This window comes from Leptosomus discolor, chromosome 11, assembly GCF_034619465.1.
Source record: "Leptosomus discolor isolate bLepDis1 chromosome 11, bLepDis1.hap2, whole genome shotgun sequence".
Taxonomy (NCBI): Eukaryota; Metazoa; Chordata; class Aves; order Leptosomiformes; family Leptosomidae; genus Leptosomus; species Leptosomus discolor.
The window spans coordinates 9,921,094-9,941,363 of NC_141401.1; the positions used below are offsets into that span (position 1 = coordinate 9,921,094).

At 43.7% G+C, this 20,270-nt stretch overlaps 1 protein-coding gene across 1 annotated transcript in view; it reads left to right on the forward strand.

Moving 5' to 3' along the window:
* The window catches only part of LOC104345207 (cell surface hyaluronidase CEMIP2-like), a 58,748-nt gene extending 45,603 nt beyond the window's left edge, over positions 1-13,145 (forward strand). The window contains exons 19-24 of the mRNA XM_086471316.1: positions 3,836-4,018; positions 5,951-6,164; positions 6,918-7,019; positions 9,282-9,442; positions 10,732-10,841; positions 12,925-13,145. Of these exons, the coding sequence (XP_086327442.1) occupies positions 3,836-4,018; positions 5,951-6,164; positions 6,918-7,019; positions 9,282-9,442; positions 10,732-10,841; positions 12,925-13,145 (991 nt within the window). The remainder of the gene's footprint in view (positions 1-3,835; positions 4,019-5,950; positions 6,165-6,917; positions 7,020-9,281; positions 9,443-10,731; positions 10,842-12,924) is intronic.
* Positions 13,146-20,270: the final 7,125 nt, after the last annotated feature.

Sequence of the window (20,270 nt, forward strand, 5' to 3'; positions counted from 1 at the left end):
CACTCGCAAATTCTCCCCTCCTTTGCCTGCTTGATCATGTTTCTTTGAGTGGCTTTGCCTTTGGGAGTTTGGGGTTGAACTGGGGGGGTGTTCTGGGGGTTGTAAATGAGGTATGTATGTGTGTACGTGCAGATCTGTATCTACCACATGTCCAAGAACAGGAAACCTCTTGCCTGCTTTTTTTGCCTTTCTCTCATCCTTTTTTGCTTTTGCTTATCCCAGGCAGCCTGCTCATTGCCAAAATGTAAGAATACTTTTTTAACACTTTGTCTGATGTTTTTGCTTCACCTGAAAGAGCCAGAACTGCAAATGCCAATATCCTGGTGAAAAAAGAAAGGCTTCTTGGGTTTGTTTCATCCAGCCATTTCCAAGGGAAATAAAGAGGCTAAATACGTTCATAAAAATGCATGAAATGCAGTGTGGGAATTGTTGAATGACAGTAATAGAGGGGCAGAAGTGTCAGGTTTTATACATACTGGTGTCGACAGACTCTCAAAAATTTTCCAAGTAGCGTTTAAAACTGTTAGAACCCACTGACTTTTTGCTAGTGCATATTTAGCTTTTCTTCTTCAAACGCTAATTTTCTTTTTTTTTTTTTTTTTTTTTTTTTTTGTAAAAACAAATAGGAAAATGTTGGCCTGATTAAGAACAAGAATGAAAAAAGAAAGAATAATGTTCCTTACTTACAAAATGAACTGAACTTTATCACTAAAAGAGATTGTGAACACAATTACTTAGTTTTGGGGTTAAAATATCTTAGCTAGTTTGTTTCTACACAGCTTACTATGACTTTCACGTAAAATGACAGCTCGTTCCAAAGTCAGACTTTCCACCTGAGAATGTTTTTATTTGTTTCTCTTGCAAGAAACTCTTAAGAATGAAAGTTTTTTTAAAAAGTCCTGTGTGTTGCTACATGGGACAGCATTTTGTTTATCAATAGTCTGACTTCTACCCTTTATGTCTTAAATGATTTTTCCTCTTTGTTTGTGCTGGTCTTTAAGCATAAGAGCATCTAAAGCTACAGATCCCACAGCATTCAGACAGGGGTCTGAAATTACTCTGAATTCATAATTTGGGATCTACTATGAATTCAGTGTTTTCTCTTCTTGTGAGTGCTGTCTGTGTCTCTAAGACTCCAGCACACCTCAAAGATCCCAGCTGACACACCAGTACTGAGAGTGGCAGAATAGGGACTTAATGCCCTACAAGATATTTAGGCTGGTTAAATTTTTTCTTATTCTGCCTGCAAATATTCACCCTGGAGTAGCAGCTGGTAAATAAGACAAAATTGAGAATTTTAAGCAGAGAAATAAAGCAGGAGCCACAGTTTATTGACCACCCTGGTAAAGAGGAAGGCTTCCTGCACTTGAGACCCAGCCTGGAGGTCCTTGGTGGCCAGTGCAGTGGCTGAGGAAGGCACATGCACATCTGTTTTACTTTGAGCATAATGTCCCAGATGTCCCATGCCTGATTACTGCTTGTTGCCTGAGGTTGCTTTTCTCCCTCAGTTTTGGCACTGGCTGGAGAACAGGTATCCAACCCTCATCCTCTGGCCAGCTGAAAGGCAGAGTCCTGTGGACTATCCTGCAGTAGTGCTGATGTTTCTTGCTTTGCTTCTCCTGGAGATGGTGGAGCCCAGTTCAGCCACACAGTCAGCTATCTGGGAGGGTTTATGGTGGATTTTATACAAGCTGAAGAAACAGAACTGAAGTAAAGAACTGAATAGGAAGCTGTTAAAATACCACTAAAGTAAAGAGAAAATAATCACCTTATTCTTTCCTATATTTACAGAAAAGATAACTTCTAATACCTTCCCTTCTCATGTTTCCTCCCAAGCACTTTGTTGTGGGAATGTACTTATTTCCATCTCTTCCTCCACAAACTCCAAAGTAGGTGCTTTTCATTTGATCTTTTCAGTTTTGGTACAATTCATTTCAGTATTTCACTCAGCCTGCTCACATGCATACTAGACTCTAGCACTCATGTTCCTAAATGCCCCGGCAACTCAAGTCGGTCGCAGCTGTGAGTTTTTTCACGCTTTTTTTTTCTTTCACCTTCCAGTTTCCTTTTCTAGTGCCTCTCTCGTTCCCCAGGGAGGTAGCAGTGAGGACCAAAGCTGGTTCCCAGCATCTGAGGGAGATGACAAGCTCTTTTTGTGACGGTGTCTTCAGGGGATGAAATGTGCTAACGCAATGCAAATCACCCTTATGAAACAGCCAAATGTTTTGGGACTCTGTCTTAAAAATATTCCACAAATACGGCTCTGGTGCCTTTCTTTCATTTCCTCTAGTCGGAGGCCAAATCATCTGAAAATATATCTGTTTTCTAGCTGTCCTGTGTTATGACACAGCTGGAGTTGGTTAAAATCTAGAGGGCAGTATCTGGCTTAAGCTGATGGGTCTTCGTGCGGCTTTGATTTATTATTCTAGAACAGCCTGTCCACTCTTCCATCCTGTAGATAGTTTTGTTTGGTTTTAATGAGAAAACCAGAAAAAGACTGAAATAGCTTTGCTTTTGCGCTCTCCATGTGTAATGCAAAGGAGAGGTCTAGGCATGCATATTCCCAGATTTCTCTAAATGGAAGCAGTTTCCCCCCATTTATTGCTCTGCAGGCAGGGATGTGTGGCAGGTCATTTCAGGGTAGCCTTTGGAAAAAAATTTGTCTTCCTGAGCTTATAGGACCCACAAAGACAGCCAATGAAGGTGGTATTTGTCTTTCTCTAAGCCAAATTTATATTCTCATATTTTAACCAGGAAGCCAGCTAGTTAAAAGAATACATTTAAAGCCTGGATGGTTTTGGTAATATCAGGAAAGCTAACCACGGTGCTGTTTCAGGCACCTCGCTGTGGCACACTGAGCCACTTCAGAGAGTGGAAAGGAAGAAAACAAACTTAAGTTAATTATCTTGGTATTCAGTTTTTCTTTTTAGGTGTAAACTTCTTGTGGCTTTCTGCTATGCACAATAAAAGTGCATCCCGCAGACAGGAGAGGGTGTCAGGACTTTTGCGGAAGATCCTTCGCGGAAGGTCCTTCCCATCAGTACCTGAATTGCACCGTGGCTGCATCTTTTGGCTGTGAGTCTTGTAACAAAGGCTTCTAGTTTGGAGACAATTTTTCTCTCCACAAGGATGGTGATGAGAATTACAGGAAAAAGGAAAGCTACAGGGGCAATTTTTTTGTAAATGTGCATGCTGAAATTTTGGTAGACAAGAGTTAAAAGATTATTTAACTTTACCCTTAGTTATTCTAAACTGATGTTGAAGAATGAGCTGGGGCGAGGGAAATTTTAATGGAAACCATAATAATAAACTTTGCTGTAAAGTGGAGGAAGCAGGTCTCTTTAGACCATGGCTCTCGTTCAAGTCAGAGATTACTTTCTAATTCCTGAATCCCTGCCCCCGGTGAAACGTCTGCTGGATGCCGGTTCCCTCTCCCACAGCAGCTCCGGATGAACTGAAACAAGCCCTGGCTACCTCAGGAGACACGAGTGGGTATGTGACTGGTTGTACCTCAGCCTTATGGGGCAAAGAAGAGAAAAATCTCTGGTTTTAAGCCATCCTGGCACCTGACTCAAAGTCCTCTGAGGTCAGCTGGGGTCCCTGGATCAGACCTTTGTAATAAGCAGCCGTTCTTTCCAGACAAAGCAAAAAAACCTGATTTTCTTTGGCTTTGAGGATTTGTTGTGTTGTTTTTTTAAAGGAGGAAGAGAAACTCAAAGGACATTTCTTTGTTTTTGCCTGAAGACTGTACTCTTGGCTGCAGACCATCTCTCTTTTATTCAAGCCCTTAAGTGCAATTTCTCTCTTTCCCCCTGCCTCCCCTTTTTGCCAACAGAGGGGACTGGCTGCATGTTGCCCTCTGCTATCCCAGGGAAGCCGTTTTCCAAGTGGTGGCAGATATCTACCAGCGACGGACAGGGACGGTGCACAGTGTAAAGCATTACCTCGCTGCTCCTTCCCAGGCCAGCGCTCTCAACGGGACCGGCGAGCGGCTCTTCTACTTCGACAGAGCATCGGGGTGAGCCCTGCATTGCCCCTGAATGGGCAGCAAACGTTCAGGGTCTTTCTCTTACCAGCCCCAGCGCCACCTTTCCCTTTCTCACAGTTAAAGTTCAGGCCCATTCATCTTGCATGGTCTTTTCACTGATTTCTGGTCAAGATGTATTTACAGGCTGGAGTACCTAGGGTAGGACTGTATCACCGAGCAGCGATTTGCATTGCTGTGAAGAAAATGGCTGATTTCTTGGCTGGACTTAGGTCCTTTGAGGCATCCCTGCTGCTCAGACTGCTGCAGGTGTGGGTGCACTGTAAATATTTGTTAAAATCCATTGCACCCCAAAGGGCCATAAAAAGGAGCCCTCTCGTGACCACTGCAGCTCCAACACTTGAAATAATTTGGGAAGTTTCAATTTCTTCATATTCCTATGAAGAGAGATTTGTAAAATCATCACTTCCTAAAAATTAGCTTTTATGAAAAAAGTAGAGCATTGTAGTACATCTTTTATTTTAGAGACATGAAGAGAGTCCTAGAGATCTTGCACTATCTTTACTAGACTCTAGGACACCTTTGGTTAAAAAAACATTACGAAACTGTGTTTCTTAGTCAGCCAAAACAGTTAGGGAGGAAAAAAGTGTTTTGTGGTCTAACCATGGGTCCCATGATGCTTCACCTGACTAAGTAACTGCTTCAGGAATCAACCCACAAATGCCAGATTTGAAAATAAAATGGGATATATTTATTCATTCAGCCATAACACATGAGCTATCGAATCCCAGAATGCCATCACTGCTAACTGGGCTCCTTGCTGGTGGCCAGGTCTCTCTCATCACAGGAATTGTGAAATAATGATTTGTTAATTAATCTTCCTTTTTTTGGGGGGGGGGGGGGGGGGGGGAAGTTGCCCAAATTCTGTAAACAGGTTGTTTACTACTGAGTAGTGGGGAAAATGGTTACATGTGTGGGTCTGCGGGGGAAGAGCCATTAGCTGCCAGCAGCCATCTGGACCTGGTAATTGCAGATTGATGAGTCTAACCTAACTTAATTCTAGCATTATCAGTCTTTGGGTCCTCTGTTTAATTCAGTAGTGATTTTTTTTAGCCTTTCAGAGTACAGAAGTTACGGGATTGGCTTTTTTCTTTTCCTGTTGTTGTTTTTTAGACTTTATTTCATAATGAGTGGGATGTTTCCCCTTCTTTTTTTAACACCACATGCTGAATCCTTGGAAAGGAACCAAGCTTACTCATTCTTTCTTCCAGACAAATAGAAACAAATATTTAGTTTTAAAAGAAATAGAATGAAAAATCCCTTTAAAGCTCATGTATCTTTTTGATCCCGGAGCCGAACTGAGCTGTTTATGTAATTTCCTCAGCCTGAATTGCAGAATGGACAGGATTGAAAACATACTTGGAAGAGCTAGAAAAAAAAACGAACTCCAAAGGCCAGAAGACCTGTCTGCCTTCGGGCTTTTGTCATGCATGCCTAGGGCTAAGCTCTGCCTGTGGGCCAAGACCCTGCAAAGCACAGAGCTGAAGGGGAGATGCTGGTATTTCCAGGCAAGCCTGTCTCCTTCTGCACAACAGCCTGAGCACTGCTGCTGCTCTTTCTCTGGTGGGATGCCACCACGCCTGCGGGCAGCATGAGGTGCCTGGGGCTGGAGGGGGTGTCTGCCCCACATGATGCTCGCCTGGTGAGGGCAGCTGGCTTGGGAGTATGGGCTGCAAGTGCTGCAGGTCTTGTCATGGTAGGATGAGAGGGGAGCTCGACCTGCATCCTTGCAGGACCGATTTTTGCAATGGGTGTGCCCTATTACACCAGTCTAAGACGGAGCTGGTTTGTGATGTCTGGAAACGTGAGGGATAATGCAATTTAGCAAGTGCAGATTCTGTCTTTACTCAGCCTGTCCTCTAAGCACACGGTGGCTCTGATCCCTCTGTTTGCCCTCATTTGTAGGTACTTGTTTGTTCACCTGCAAGCCCATGAAGCTCGGAAAGGACACAGTTACTGCTCTCAGCAAGGCTGCGAACGTATTAAAATCATGGCGCATATGTACCGAGGGGACTCCTGGAGCTGTGACCCAAACCCCTTCCTGGAGAGGCCAGCAGCTGCCCAGCGCCCCGTGTCCCAGCACCCAGCTGGCCCGTGCAGGGCGTGTGGGGCCCCGCAGGTACCCGCTGCATGAAACAGCGCCTGAGGTTATGCAGTGTAGGTGCAACTACATGAGGTCAATTGGTTTTCATGGTGTACAAGGAGCAGCTGTAGGGAATTCCCACTCGTGAATCTGCCCAGTATCATGTAACCTGTGTAGAGGGAAGGGTTTTGCTCTGAATTTCTGCAGCATTTTGTATTATGCTTCAAAGATAGCCTCAAACAAATTGCCCAGCTGGAAGCATGGGAATGCTCAGTCATGGCACCTTTTTTTTCCCATTTGTTTCTTTTAAACAAGACTTTCAAAAAAGGACTCTTGAGAGGTCTCAGATTGGATTTGCTTTGAATTCCAAAGTAAAACATTACTGCTGAATTTCAAACTGGGAAGGAATTCTGGTTAATAGGAATAAATGGAAAAACAGAGCCAGATTCTCTCCTCATTTGCTGTATACACCCCACTCTAAATCCTGTAGAACTGTTTCACGCTCACACAGATCTGCGTTTGAATTTATAGCCAGGCAAAATATATGAAATTAATTTTCAACATCTAAAGTTACTTATTGGCGGAGTGACCATCAGAGGTCCCTTCCAACCAGCATTGCCATGATCTTTTGATAAATGGTGTCTTAACGATGAGCACTTACTTGTGAACCCGGATTACAGTTAGAAAGAAAGAAATCTTAAAGTTTTGTGGTCATATATATACGAGCATTGGTGAGGAAAACCAATTAGCAAGCCCGTTTTAAAGTTTCTGTCTCTGGTGTAATTGCAGCTTGCTATCACTAGCACGCCCTCAGTCAAGTATATAAGGATCCAGATCCAGTCTCTCGGCAGGGCGGACATGCAAAACCACTTGACATCTGCATTCATTAAGGTATGTTGTGTTTTACTGCATTTGAAATGGTGATTAAACAGGGAAAACTTTATCTCCAAGGAAAGTTGCTGCAAAATCTTGCTGAGCCTTGGTGGAAGGAAATGGGAAGTTCCCCTGGAAGAGGCAAGTGCATTGTTCTCCCTTACAATTAACTCCATTAAAGTCACTGGGAGTTCAATTCTATTCAGATGAGGATTTGAGCCCTTAGGGAAAAGGCCTTTTATCACCTCAGAAGAAGAATTAACACCACCACTCTAATGTAGAGGAAGGGAGGGGAAAAGCACACCAGAAGTCATTGTTTACAAAGGATGTGGGGGAATAAACAAGTTTGTTTTTCTGACTTTTTCTGCTGGCATTGCACTAAAAGATAAAAATAACTATGTTTCACTACTGAAGGGGTTTTGAACTGTCAGGTTGTCCCTGCGCATGCCTTATATGTCTGTCTAGATGGTGAAGGGTGACTGAAATCATGCTTGAAAGGACGTTGTCCAGGCTTACATGGCTGTGTGCTGCTGAATTGTAATAAATGCTAACAAATGCCAAGCAAACCTGGTACAGCATCCTTAAGAAATCTGAGCAGCCAAGACTTCTTGCCACGTGTACAGGCTACATCATCAAAAATTTATTCAAAACCATTAGCAAGGCCTTACTGGAGGCAGCATTGTGACCTGCGGTGAAGTGCAGAGACCTGTGTGTGTTCAGCACTCATGGGACAGGCATAGCACCCTCCAAGCTTCTTTATCTTTTCTAAAGTTTTAACGCAAAGTATTGTTTTTCAAAAGAAGTTTTATTTCTGACACGTGTACTCCTAGCTGAAGTGACAGCTGGGCTAAATGATAGAGATTAATGTCTAAAGGAAGACCCTAAATCTTAAAAGGTGTGGGAAATTCGGAAATAGTAAAGTTGAGGAACCCCCACTACCGAAGCACATGTTTTGTTCTTGTTTTGCTGAATGAAATGCAAAAGTCAGAAACGTTTTATATTTATGATCCAAGCTTCCCTAAACACTGAGTGAACCGGGTGTGGTGGTGCCCTGCTCCATCTCCCATGGGGCCACGAGAGCCCTTGGGCTGGCTCCTTGCCGGGTCTGCAGCATGCAGACAGGGGCAGAACACACAGTGGGGCTGTTTCTTTTGCTAATGGCTCATGTTTAGGCTGTTTTGCAGTGGTGGTTGCTCTCTGCTCCATGTGCATCCAGACTTTGACACGCTTCCCAGGCTGAGGAGTCTGAGACAGCCAGGACCAGGCAAAAGGTTTAGTCTGTCTTTGCTCCTCCTCACTCCCCTCTGCCCACCCATGGCCCAGACATTCATGTTTGCCTTACCCTTGACCCCCTATTGCACTCAGCATCCTCTGACATCTTGCAGAAGCCACTTTTTAACACTTGGCTTCCTCGTTCGGTCTGGCCCTATATTCCCTGGAGGCGTTCACATGTCTCAGATTGATGGGGTGTATCTGAGCTCCCTGGTGCCTGTGGGATTTGGACAACTGTGGATTACAGTGGTGTGTTGTGTATCCTGGGCTCAGCTTTCTGACAGCCTGACCTTGGTATGCTGTTGCTCTCCTTGGTGGAGGTTGTGTCTGCCCAGGCTGGGCTGCACCTGGGTTGCTGAGGAAATGCACCAGTGCCGGGCACCTCAGAGAGACTTTGCCTTTCTAAAAGCAAATACTGCTCACATCCTGAGAGGTGTAACCTGGGGAAGGAGCACTTGCTGTAGGAAAGGAGAAGAGTAGGACCCACTTGTGCTACAACTTCTTGGAGGCACTGGGGCAGCCCGACCAAGAAGGAATATTTTAGTTTTGATATTTACATTTTCAGGGAAAACAAAAAAAAGATCCATGTGTCGCTTCTATTCCCCCATCTGCTGTCTCAGCACCTCCCCCTCTTCCTCCGTGGTCAAATCTGCTTTGCCAAATGACAGTAATTTCCCCCACATGGAAACAAACTGTATTAAGACTGAACCAAACATTTTACTCCCAGGATTCTTGGCTTCCCAAATCTATCTTCCTAACACACAAAAGATGCCGATGACCTCATTTCTGATGTTTTTGTACCCTATTGAGAACTAAGGGTTTTGCTTCCCTCTGCCACTGACCATCTATCAGTGATGTCACTTCATCTGTACTAATTATACATTAAAAAATATAGGGTATACACCCTTGATATTTTTCTTGCTTGTAACTGCCTCATGGAGAAGCAGGATCAGAGTCTGAAGCTCCCCAGCCTGCCTCCATAAAACCTACTTCTGTTTTTTGTTGCAGATAAATGACACAGTTTTCCTGTTCAATAGCCATGGGATATTCTTCGTGGTGCTAGATGCATGTTCAGGAGCAGTCGTGAGTAGGCGGCACTTTGACACTGTTACTGGTGAAAACGCCGTCAGTGCAGTAACTGATTATGTTCAAACATTTATAAAAGAGAGGTAAGCAAACTGCTGAGAGCCCTGTTCATGTAGCAGCCCGTGGCTGATAGACAAAGAAAGGAAAATTACCTACTTTCATAACCAAACCTGTGCTCTGAAGAAATCTGGCACAGATTAAATAAGTACAAATCCCTAATATCACCCAGATAATATGAGAAGCGGCGTCTCTCTCCCAGGATTGCACAGATTAGAGCAGATAGAGACAGGTTTTCTGGAAAACTGGCAATTCCTTCTAAATTAACCATTGATTTTCCAGCATGGAGTAGATAAGGTCCTAGCAATGATATTTGCCATCCTGCGCACCTATCCCCGTGTCCAGCAATTTCCTGGCAGTCAATGATTCAGTTTCCATTTCTGAAATGAGTTGGTTTCTGTTTGCTCTTACTGATTGTTTTTGCCTCTTGTGGCAGATGAAAACCATAGATGTGCCAGATTTTCCAATAGGACTTTTCTTGGGCTAGCCAACAAATAGACGCGCCTGCCTGCGGGCTCTGTTACCTTGCGTGTGTCCTGGCAATGGTCTGGATGATCTCTGTTTGTGTCTGTCCCACATTCTTTGTGGTTTCATGTGTCGCCACTTAAACACAGAACAACAGAGATTTATAGATAAATTCTTGGCTGCTGGCAGAAGCAGGTCAAATAACCAGAAAACAGACTTTCAGTCCAAGACATTTCTGAGCAGTTCATGACCAAAGATTTGAACGCTCCTGAGTTATTACATCTGTGTTTATGCACATGAGCACGTACATGTATCAAACATGCATGAAGTGACACATATCCATATGATGCCTGTACATGCGGTTTGCTTTTCTGGTAGGATGTGTATTTTGCAAGTCTAGGCATTCAGCGAAGTGCAAGCAGTTGTGCAACCTGTAATTCACTGCAGGTATATTCACTGGGGGCTGAAAGCACATCTGTGAGGACCAAAGCCAAGCTGAGGCTTGACTGAAAATCAGACCCAGGACATAGATGGTTTGAGAGTCTCAGGACTGCACAGAAACTGAATTTCTTCTGCGGCTGAGTTTCCCTCTCCTATAAGGGATGCACACATAAACAGCCATTTGCGCCTGTTTTGATTCCATGTGAAGCATGGGTTTAATTTAGGAACATTTAAGCAGAGGCTTAAACTTAGGAAAGCTTATATGTGAGTGAAATCAAAGGGATTTAAGCATATTCTTAAAGTTAAGCAAGCTCTTAAGTACTGTTCTGAATTGGAGCTTAAAGGTCTTGTGGATTCTTAATGAAGTAATATTTTGCAATCATGCAGTAACTACTGTCCTTCTTTTCAGATCACTTGTTCTTGTGTGCTCTAGAGATATTGCAGACGTGGTGGGGAGCTCTGAAATGTCTGTTTTTACCAGGTTAGGTTCAGCAAAGCCTGTTGTCTTCCATAAGGAAGGTAAATGTGTATTCTACAATGTTTCTTTTGCTTAAGCATTACTGGTGTGTTTCCTACCAAAAATGTACACATACTTAATATAGTGCTTGTCAATATATTTCCTATAACAATGTGCCAGTGTAACCTAATAAAAACCTCTTGACTTAGGGATGGTAAGTAGAAGAGTTATTTTGAGGTCTTGACTCTACTTCACCAGTGAGAAGCTGCATGCTGCAGATTTTTCACCCTAAAGGGAGCTCATTTTTCTAACAGCAACAACAAAGAGAATACTTTGATTAAGATTCCATCACTAAAATTCAACAGCTTTGCAAGGAAAAACAATCATAAACCGAAAGGTTGATGAAAAAGAAAATAGCCTAAAGTGAAACAGGAGCTATTTATTTTTTTTTGAATAGAAGGAAGGTGAAGTCCCCTAGTTTGGAGAGTTTTTATCACAATTTTTCCTTGGATTGCTGCAAGAAGTCCTTTGGTATCATTGGTCCAGGAAATCTATTCTGGGTTTCCTACTGGAAAACTGGGGTCTATTAAGTCCAGGTTTGGATGAACAATTTGAGTGATAAGGAAATCAAGAAAACAATGAGCCAGCTTGACGCGGATTTCATTTGCAGTCTCTCAAGCAGAAATCAGATGGAGAATTGGCTGTTTTTCCAGCTTCTTTTTTTTCCTTGGGGGTTTGGGGATTTTTTTCCCTACTGCTTTACTGAAATTTGTGTCAGTTTCTGGTTCATGTTTCAAAGCTCATTGCTATGACCATTCTGGGGGAGGACAGCATAGTCTTTACAGCAGAGACAGTGAGTTAACTTCAGTGATTTTTTGATTCCTGAGAACCTGTTTTTCCTTTCATTCTTCTAAAAGCCAAAATCTGAGGGTTTCTCTTTTGTTTTTATCCTGAAACTTCATTGCTTCATTCTTTCATCAAAGCCCTGAATACTTTTGAAAGGAATTTTTTGATTAAAAAGCAATCTTTTTTTTATTTGTTTTGTCAAACTTTGTTCCCTGGGCCACCTGTGCCGCTTGCTTGGGCACTTCCAGGTTGTTTTGGTTCAGCCTCCTGCTCTGACTGCTCCTGGGGCACAAAAGCAGCAAGCAGGGCCACCACCATCCTGGGGCCACAGCGGTTGGTGGCCATCTCCTTGCCCTGCCACTTCAGTGGGGTATTAGTGTCTGGCGGTGGGACTAAGTCGCTGCTGGCCGATTACGTGCCGCCCCTGTTTTGCTTTTCCTAAGGGCAAGGGTGTTCACCCACGTGTCTGCCCTGATTTCCAGTCTGGGTAATTATGTTCTGCTTCATGAGCTTTCTCCCGCTGATTCAGGTATGCACGCTATTTGACTTCACAGCTCCAAAAGCGATCGCACACAGGACTGGTCTGCGCTGGGGGTGCTGTGTTTCAGGGCAGGCTGCAGCATTTCTCCAAAGTGCATATTGCTTCTGCCAGGGATAATGCAAAATAAACCTGATCCTCTTGACCCCAGCGGGATCAGGATTTAGGGTCTTGTTGCCTGGTTTTGCAAAACCTTATTTAAATTAGAAGTGTTTACGGGAATAGTCTTGATCCAACCAGCTGCAAATAGCCTTGGGAGTCTTTGCAATGAAAAATATAATATAAACACAAGACATTATTATTAAAATGGAAGAATACATAATGCCTTTGTACTTTGTGACAGCAGAGGACCAGAGCAGAGTCGACATGGGGGATAGTTTAGGCATAACAGGAAGAAACCGATGTAAACTAATAAAAGAAGGATTCAAAGCACCTAACCATTTTCATGCAGTCCAGTATGAAAGAGGACCAGTCTATCTAAAAATAAAGAGTAAAACAATATTCTTGCTAACTGACATCTAGGTACCTATCTTAGCTTATTGAAATACCTGCAGATCTGTGATGCAGCGAGGTTATGGCTTCAGCAAGGCTCCTTCCTCTTTCATTCACCCTTTTTGTCTCCTAAATGTTGTTATTTTAATCCAAAATAAAAAAAGAAGGGTTAAGAAGTTTCTGTGATGCGTGGAGGGAGTCCGTGCTGTGCTGCTAATAAGTGAAACGACCCATCCAGAGGATCACTCTCTTTGTGTCTGTTTTTTCAGGGAGTTTTGCCATGCTTGGCTATAAGGGACAAGCCAAACCCTCCTGGATTAAAGTCGTTAATCATGCTGGTTATCAGAAAGCTGCTTCTCTACAGCATTATGTTCCCTTGAAGCTGAAAGAATATCAATGTCCAGCTAAGGCCGAAGAGTCACTAAAATTCGCTTTTTCTCAGAACCACTCGGAGCATATCTCTGCAGAGGCTGTGGCACCCCGGGATTAGCATCACTGGGGCAGCACCAGCAAGACAAAGCCTGCCGTCGTCACCAAAGCCTGCTCTTGTTTTTACAGGATTGTACCAAACCAATGGTGTTCACTTGTATATTTGATTACTAATAAATATATTCTCATCTTACTCACTGTGGTAGAGCTTTATTTTTCAAACAGTGCCTCACAGGGCAGAATAGGAAAAGCCTGCAGGCTGCCCTTCCCAAGGAGAAGTGTTTCAAGATATCTACGATTTGGTATCAAAAGGTAAGTTTTAAAGGCAAGAGCCTGCTCTCTGGTATCACAGGGACATGGAAACCTTAGCAACATCCAGGGAAACAGATGAACAACAGCAGAGGTAGGGATTCTCCCTTCAGTCCTGTTTTGCCTCTGCTAATGTCTGCTTTAAGAAACCTGAGTGTCCATCTGCTGTGGCGTCTTAGGTGAACTCAGAAACCTCTGCTTGGTAAGCATGCACTGATCTTACGATAATACCTTCTAATCGAACTGAATATATAGGGTGCATCATGGAGTTATAAATGTGCTTCTGTCTGTAGCTAATGACTGGTGAATGACGTTTGTCCAACTGATGTGAGCATTTAATTAAAGAAAGACCTACAGGAATAAAACCCCGGGTAAGGTATGTGCTGCGTAGGGTAAAGTCTTGCGTTCCTTTCACACAATGCTCGTATTGACTTTCTGCTCCCATTGAGGACTGAAATACTGCCAGTATCAGTGTCTAATTCTCTTTGATTTTTTGTTTATGCTGCTGCTTTTTGAAGTAAAGGCAAAACCAGAGCTTTGTATGCAAACCGAGAAACAACTGATGACCTCAGTGGCTACAGTTTAAGTACAAAGTTACCCTGAAATGATGACAAACTCATTTTGGTTTGAACATGATGTTACTTGGTGACAGCAGTGAAGGGGCAAGTGATCCAAATTATCCATGTCTTTGTCACACGGGTTACTCAAACAGGTAGGTGTAGGCTTTGTTATTAATGTCCCGTCGTTTCTTTGGAGTTCTCAGAAATGGCCAAACATGTTGCTACAGGGAAAGGTTAGTGGTTTTTTGGCCAGACTTTTGCTCCCTGGTGAGTTAGTCGCTCTGGCATCCGTGCGCCGGCCAGCTGATATTGTGCCTCAGAGTGGGGACTGAACTCCTCAGCCGGGACGCTTGCCTCCATCAGACATATAAAGCCTGGTGGTCCTTGGACGTGGAGCGAGAGCACACCTGAAAGGTTTGCAGGCAGAGAAGGAGACCGTGGCTCCATCGCCACACCAGGTAGGAGAGATGCGAGTCGGGTTTGGCCAGGGGAGAGGTCCTGGTTTGCTAGAAAGTGTAAAGAAATCACTGATGCTGCTTAGTAGAGATCAGATAAAGAGAGATGCACAGGGCATCATGGGCCTGTGCTGGTCCCCGCAGGGAGTGACAGGGACTGATGTCCTTGGTGGACACAAGAAGTGGTATAAGAGCCTGAGGGGCTGTGACTGACCATCTAAGGAGCTCCCCGAAGTCCTTTTGAACTCCTATTAATACCTAATTGTTATGATTTCTGAGGCCGTGCAGGGGAAGAAAAGCAAGATGTTTTTGGCTTGTGAGCGTAAGCCCAACATTGGAACAGCTACTTACAGAGCAAGTTTTTAGCTTCTTGGAGATTTATTTGATAATCTGTGGCAGGTCCAGACCCTGGATCCCAATAAAACTTCGCAGAGCTCTAACCCCAGGCTGAGACTAAACAATTGGCAAAGGAAAAGCCTGGTGAAGGAAAGAGAGGAATGTGCCTAAACCTCTGAAAAATCTCTATTCCTCCTCCCGCCTCAGAAGGAGAGCAAATGGCAAATGTCCTGGAAAGGAAGGCGTGGAGCTGTGGCAAGCCAGATGCAAACAGTGAAGTACCACAAAAGCAAAAAGAAAAATATTTACATCCTGATGTAGTTCTTTGGGTAGTTAAAAGCGGCAGTTTGAAAAGGATTCAGGATGCTGTGATCCTCTTCAGCCGCTGCACACACTTTCCTCACCTTGGGAGGGAAAAAAAGACTTCAAAACCAGGGGCGCTCTGTAGAGGGTACAGTTCCTCCATGGACCCTTGGGACATTCAAGAAGACGTTATCAAAGGTTACCACTAACTTGGCATGCACCAGAAGTCTGTGTGTGTGAAGCTGTGGGGGTAAGTGTCGCGTGGGTGTTGCGTTTGTGGGAAGCTGTTGTATTCCTCCCAGGGAATTCCTGAGAGGGAGGATCTCCTCCCGCATGCTGGAGTCCACATGGACTGTGCGTGGCCACGTGGCCCTGCAGCTCATCCAGGCGTGTTCAGTACACCTAATGCATTCAGGACATACAGCCGTCCTGGTTATCCCCAGAGCATTTCTGTAGTGGGAAAAGAGTAGTTCTGGCACTCCCTGAGAACATTACCTTGGCTCTGTACTGAGTTACTGTCAGCAGGCACAGCAAAGCCAGCGCACCCTGCGCCTCTGAAAATGGGGTTCAGCTTCCCACCACTTTGATGCTTTGAAAACTTTATGCGGTGGTTAAGGGTTTAATTCAGTGAAATGCTGAGCACTTCGAAAGCATGTGAAACTGGGAGTCAGTCAGCCTGGGATGGGTGGAGTGATATGAATTGCAAATAATTTTGTTTTAGCTGAGCCAAAAATTGCTTCCTTTCCTTTTCAGGGTCTGTAAGCCTCTGCAAAAAAAGTTAATTCTGGAAAAAAAGCATAGCTTTAAAATAACTCTCCCCCCCCCCCCCCCCCCGCCTTTTATTTCTGCCTCAAAATAGCTTGCCAATATTACAACAAATTTGCAAACACTTTAGTTTCTTTTAATTTATTAATTATAAAAATTTCCTCTAACTGCTGCTCTTTGTTCCGAATCTGGTTTTATGAACATTGGGAATCAAGGAACTTGCAGTGATGTTTATATACAGAATACGTGAGCAGAACCTTCTTCCTTGTAGGGAAAAACGTTAGATGACTTTATAAGAAACAAAGGTTCATTGGGAAAAAAGTTAGAATGCTCCTTTTGACTCCAGTGTTGATTTCATTGAGAAGTAAAGTCTGTTCCTGATTTTAATCTTCCGTTACTTGCCAGTAAAAAAGAGCAGATAGTGGCTGGGCAGCAACCACAAGATTAAGATGAAGAGCAGAGGCACCTATGCTGCTGTCATGTGCTGGGACTGGGAAAGCATATTCATTAGCAATCCCTAGAAATGAGTTTATTTATTTGTAAAGCCGTCTGAAGGCTTTAGCTGTGCTTTTGTCTGGGGGTGCGAAGGCTCCCCCTGCACAGGAGTGTAACTGTTTCAAGAGCTGGAATGTCCTTTGGTCAGAAAGGCAAATGTGCTCCTCAAATCCATCCTCCCAGCTTGGGCTAAAATGCAAAATTCCCTGAGTGGGCTGAGAGGACAGTCACTGCCATGCGATGTCAGCAAGAAGGTAGCAGAGGCGCTAATTAAACAGCTCCTCCTTCTCTCAGGAATCAACTTCCAGATGATATTGGCTTCTTTGCATGTGAATGAGGACACATGCAGCAAGGCTTCAGACCTAACCATCAAACTGCTAAAACCTCACCATCAGCTGCAGCAGTGGGAAGGTCAAGGTTTGGTCAGCCAGAGCGTGAGGGGTGCCCCATGGCCCTGGCACTGCCCCATCTGGGTCTCCTGGAAGTTAGTGCAAATTGCTCTCTGCTGAGAGTTCTGTCCCCATCAGGCTAAAAGGTGCCTTTTTTGTGTAAGTTTTTCCTGTTCTTCTCCGGGGACAGCTCTGGATCCCCTTTTTGCCCCCACGCAGGTCTGTGGTCTCTCTTGCTGGGCAGTAACAGCAGTAGCAGCCATCAGGTTTCTTGCTCCTGTTTGACATCTTTTTCAGGTGAGGTCAGGTAGCTTCTGCTTTCCTCCTGTCCTTGCTGTGTCTGTAATGGATGGTTAATATTCCTGTTATGCCCCATTTGACATACCAGAAAGGAGCCTCATCTTCAGCAGATGCTGAAGGTACATGCTCCAAAGTGTGTCAAGCCAGTCTTAAAAAGCACTTTAAAATACCCAATATCAGGAGTTACTTTTTTATAATTTTGGTGCCAGGCTTAGGTGGCTGGCCTAGAGTTGTGCAAGGTGGCAAGTCGAGGTCAGAGACTGGTATGCGTTTCTGAAAGGCTGGCTATGCTGCCTCAGAGACCTCTGCTCAGCCCCTGGGATTTGGGGGTCCATGTGACCCCACCATGATGCCTGTGACAATCCAGCTTCCTCAGAGCATTTCTTTGCTGTTTTGCTCTCAGGACTATCTGCTCTGTGTTGCCTCCAGAATTAAAACTGCAGGGAGGGTGGCGGATAGGGATTCCTATCTATGCAGCACACTTTCTAGTACAGTATCACTGCTGACACCTGCGGTAGCAGCCAGCTGAGGACTAATGGTTTCCTGCATCTACTTTTAGCATTGTCTGCTGCTATTGTTCACTTTTTGGAAAGATCCAGCAGCTGGGAATCATTTCAGAAAGTCTGCCTTGCCAGATCCAGGGATATGAGTCCCACTTGCCATTGCCAGGCAGCTTTTAATGGCTAGATGAAAAAGCTTTTCGCACCCAAGAGAGGAGTCACAGATGGTATTTGAGAAATGTTGGAGATGATAGACTTAGGAAGACACTTGTACGGCCCTTACGCTCTCAGAGTGCCCGAATCTGCAGGGAAATTTGTTGACATTGCTGGTTACATCAGAGCTGAAGTCAGCCACGTGGCGCCTGTTCAAGTGAGATGTAGTGTATTCCTGTATTCCCACGTGGCTCTGAGCGCTGAGCTAACGAAACGGCTGGCTGGCAGGAGATAACTGCTCCCGAGTCCTCTCCAGCAGGAGACATTAATGAAAAGAGTCACTATCTCTTCCTCCTCTTATATTTAACAATAAAATCAAGCATGTCACTGTTTATGTCTAATATTTGGGAAAGATGCTTAATTGAAAGCCTCTGAAGGAAAATTCCTGAGATTATCCTCCAAGCAGCATTTTTCCGGCACTGGGTTAGTCAGAGCTGAATCAGAGGAGTAGGATCCTCTTGGCCCTCTCGGCTCTCAGCCTTTCCAACCCGAGTGCCAGTTAATACTAACACTGCAATGAACTCGGGCTCGCCGCGAGCCGAATCAAACACTCTACCTCAGTCACAAAATAAGCAGGATATTCTTTGGACTGTGGCAGATCAGACACTACAAAAACACTGGAGCCTGGCACACAACTGATGCCTCCAAAAATGACATGACTTTCCAGTGTCTGATTCTTGTTTTGATCTCTGCTGATGAAGATGGATGTAATTGGGGAAGCAGTCCCCGGTGAGCAACCGGGGATATAACAGCAGAAGCCATTTTGCACAACTTGATGGTAAGTACTGTGCAGTCCTTGGCTCTAAAGAAAGCAAAGGCTGTGAAATTTCTTAAATTTCCTACCAGATTGCTACAGGTTACTGTCAGAAACAAGATCATGAGCTGGTCAGAGCAGAGATGCTCCTCTGAGTTTTTAATGAGCCAGAACAAAGAAATTTCTTTGCTACCTACAAAGCAACAGGAGAGCAAATGCATGCCATCACTGTCAAAAAATCAGTCCCTTCTTTTTATTTCTGTGAACTCATCTGAATCTGTTTTATGACCACTACCTTACCAGTTAGAATCTGGCTTTACGTGACACTAACATACAGCTGTGTCCTTACTATGAAAAACACTGTTTATCTGCAATGACCATCCTGTGGTATTACCACTTGTTTAGTTTTTCTTCTAGCATTAAAGCATAATCTAGTGATTGGGTTTGCAGATTAGGCTGTGTAATAATCGCTAATAAATCTTGACGTTTTAATGGTGACTGCTGTACTTTGGGCGTACCTCTAATAAAGTTCCTTTAAAAGAGGCTGGCTTATCAAATGTTGATGGTTAATGCTGTTAAAATGTCAGACACGTGCAGCCTGGTTCTGGTACAAATTCCATGGTGACGGTATTGCTCTCTGATAATATATATCATTCAAAGTTATAACGTTACTAAGTGCATTCCTCTTTTCTACTGCTCTGTAACAGTATTTCAGCACCTGATAGACTGTACCAAGCCCTGAGTCTATGCTATTTCCAGAGCTCACAACCGTTAAATACACCTCACCAAAACAAGCAAGCATTTTCCTGCTGGAATATTTCCTGACAAATCTGATTCTAACACTATTTTTAATGCAATCATTGGATTACACATGGTTTGAATGTATCATTGTACTTTGAGCTATATTACCTTTATAAAAAGTACAGACATGTGTTTTGCATACCCTGTAAAATTTGCTCCAGACTAAATCCTGGCTTCTTGCATATCTTTTTCTTATGTTTTTGGTTTGGTTTATATTAACAAGTGACATGAAAGATAACATGTGTTTTTTGCCCTAAAGAAACTAGGGCAGCCTGGATTTTTTTAATTTGCGCTTTTTTTGCGTCTAAGCTGTGTGATGCATACGTTTATCCTATTTCATCATTGTGATGTGACACGACAGCTACAAATAAATTTCTTCGATATTCCTCAGACACAGGCTTACATGATAAAACCTAACAGCTCCAAGGACTAGATGTGAATTTTAAATAGTGCCCTATGAATACAGAAGTGGGTGTCCTTGCCTCAGTGCGAATACACATGTCAATAAATTGTCATGAGCACGGGGCAGAGCTGCAGAATCAATCACTGGAGGCTGGAGAGGATCACATTAATTCTAACTTTGACTTTCATGACACTACTTGTTTGTTTTTGCTGGGGGTTGGCCACTGAAGAAACAAAACCAACATTAAGTAGACTGTTTTCAAAAGCAGCTTTTAGTTTTGCAAGAAAATTCTGAGCTGGCACGTTAAATAGACAGTTTTCTTGGATCTGAAATCTAAGAAACTACATGCTTCAGGTTGGAAGTGTGAGTACAGTTTATCTTGGGGGTGCACAAAATACCATTGCTAAAAATGTGTGGGTAGTAAGGGGGGAGAGAGGTGCCATTGAAAGGTTACTTTGTGAAAATTTGTCACTCTGCAAACGCCCTCCTTGTTGTGTTTCATTATTTTTTTGCACATATGAATATGCAGCCCTAGAGAGTCTTGACACTCGATGTGTTTCTACTGCATTCTTAAGGTGTTTTTTGTTACATCTGGTGGTTACT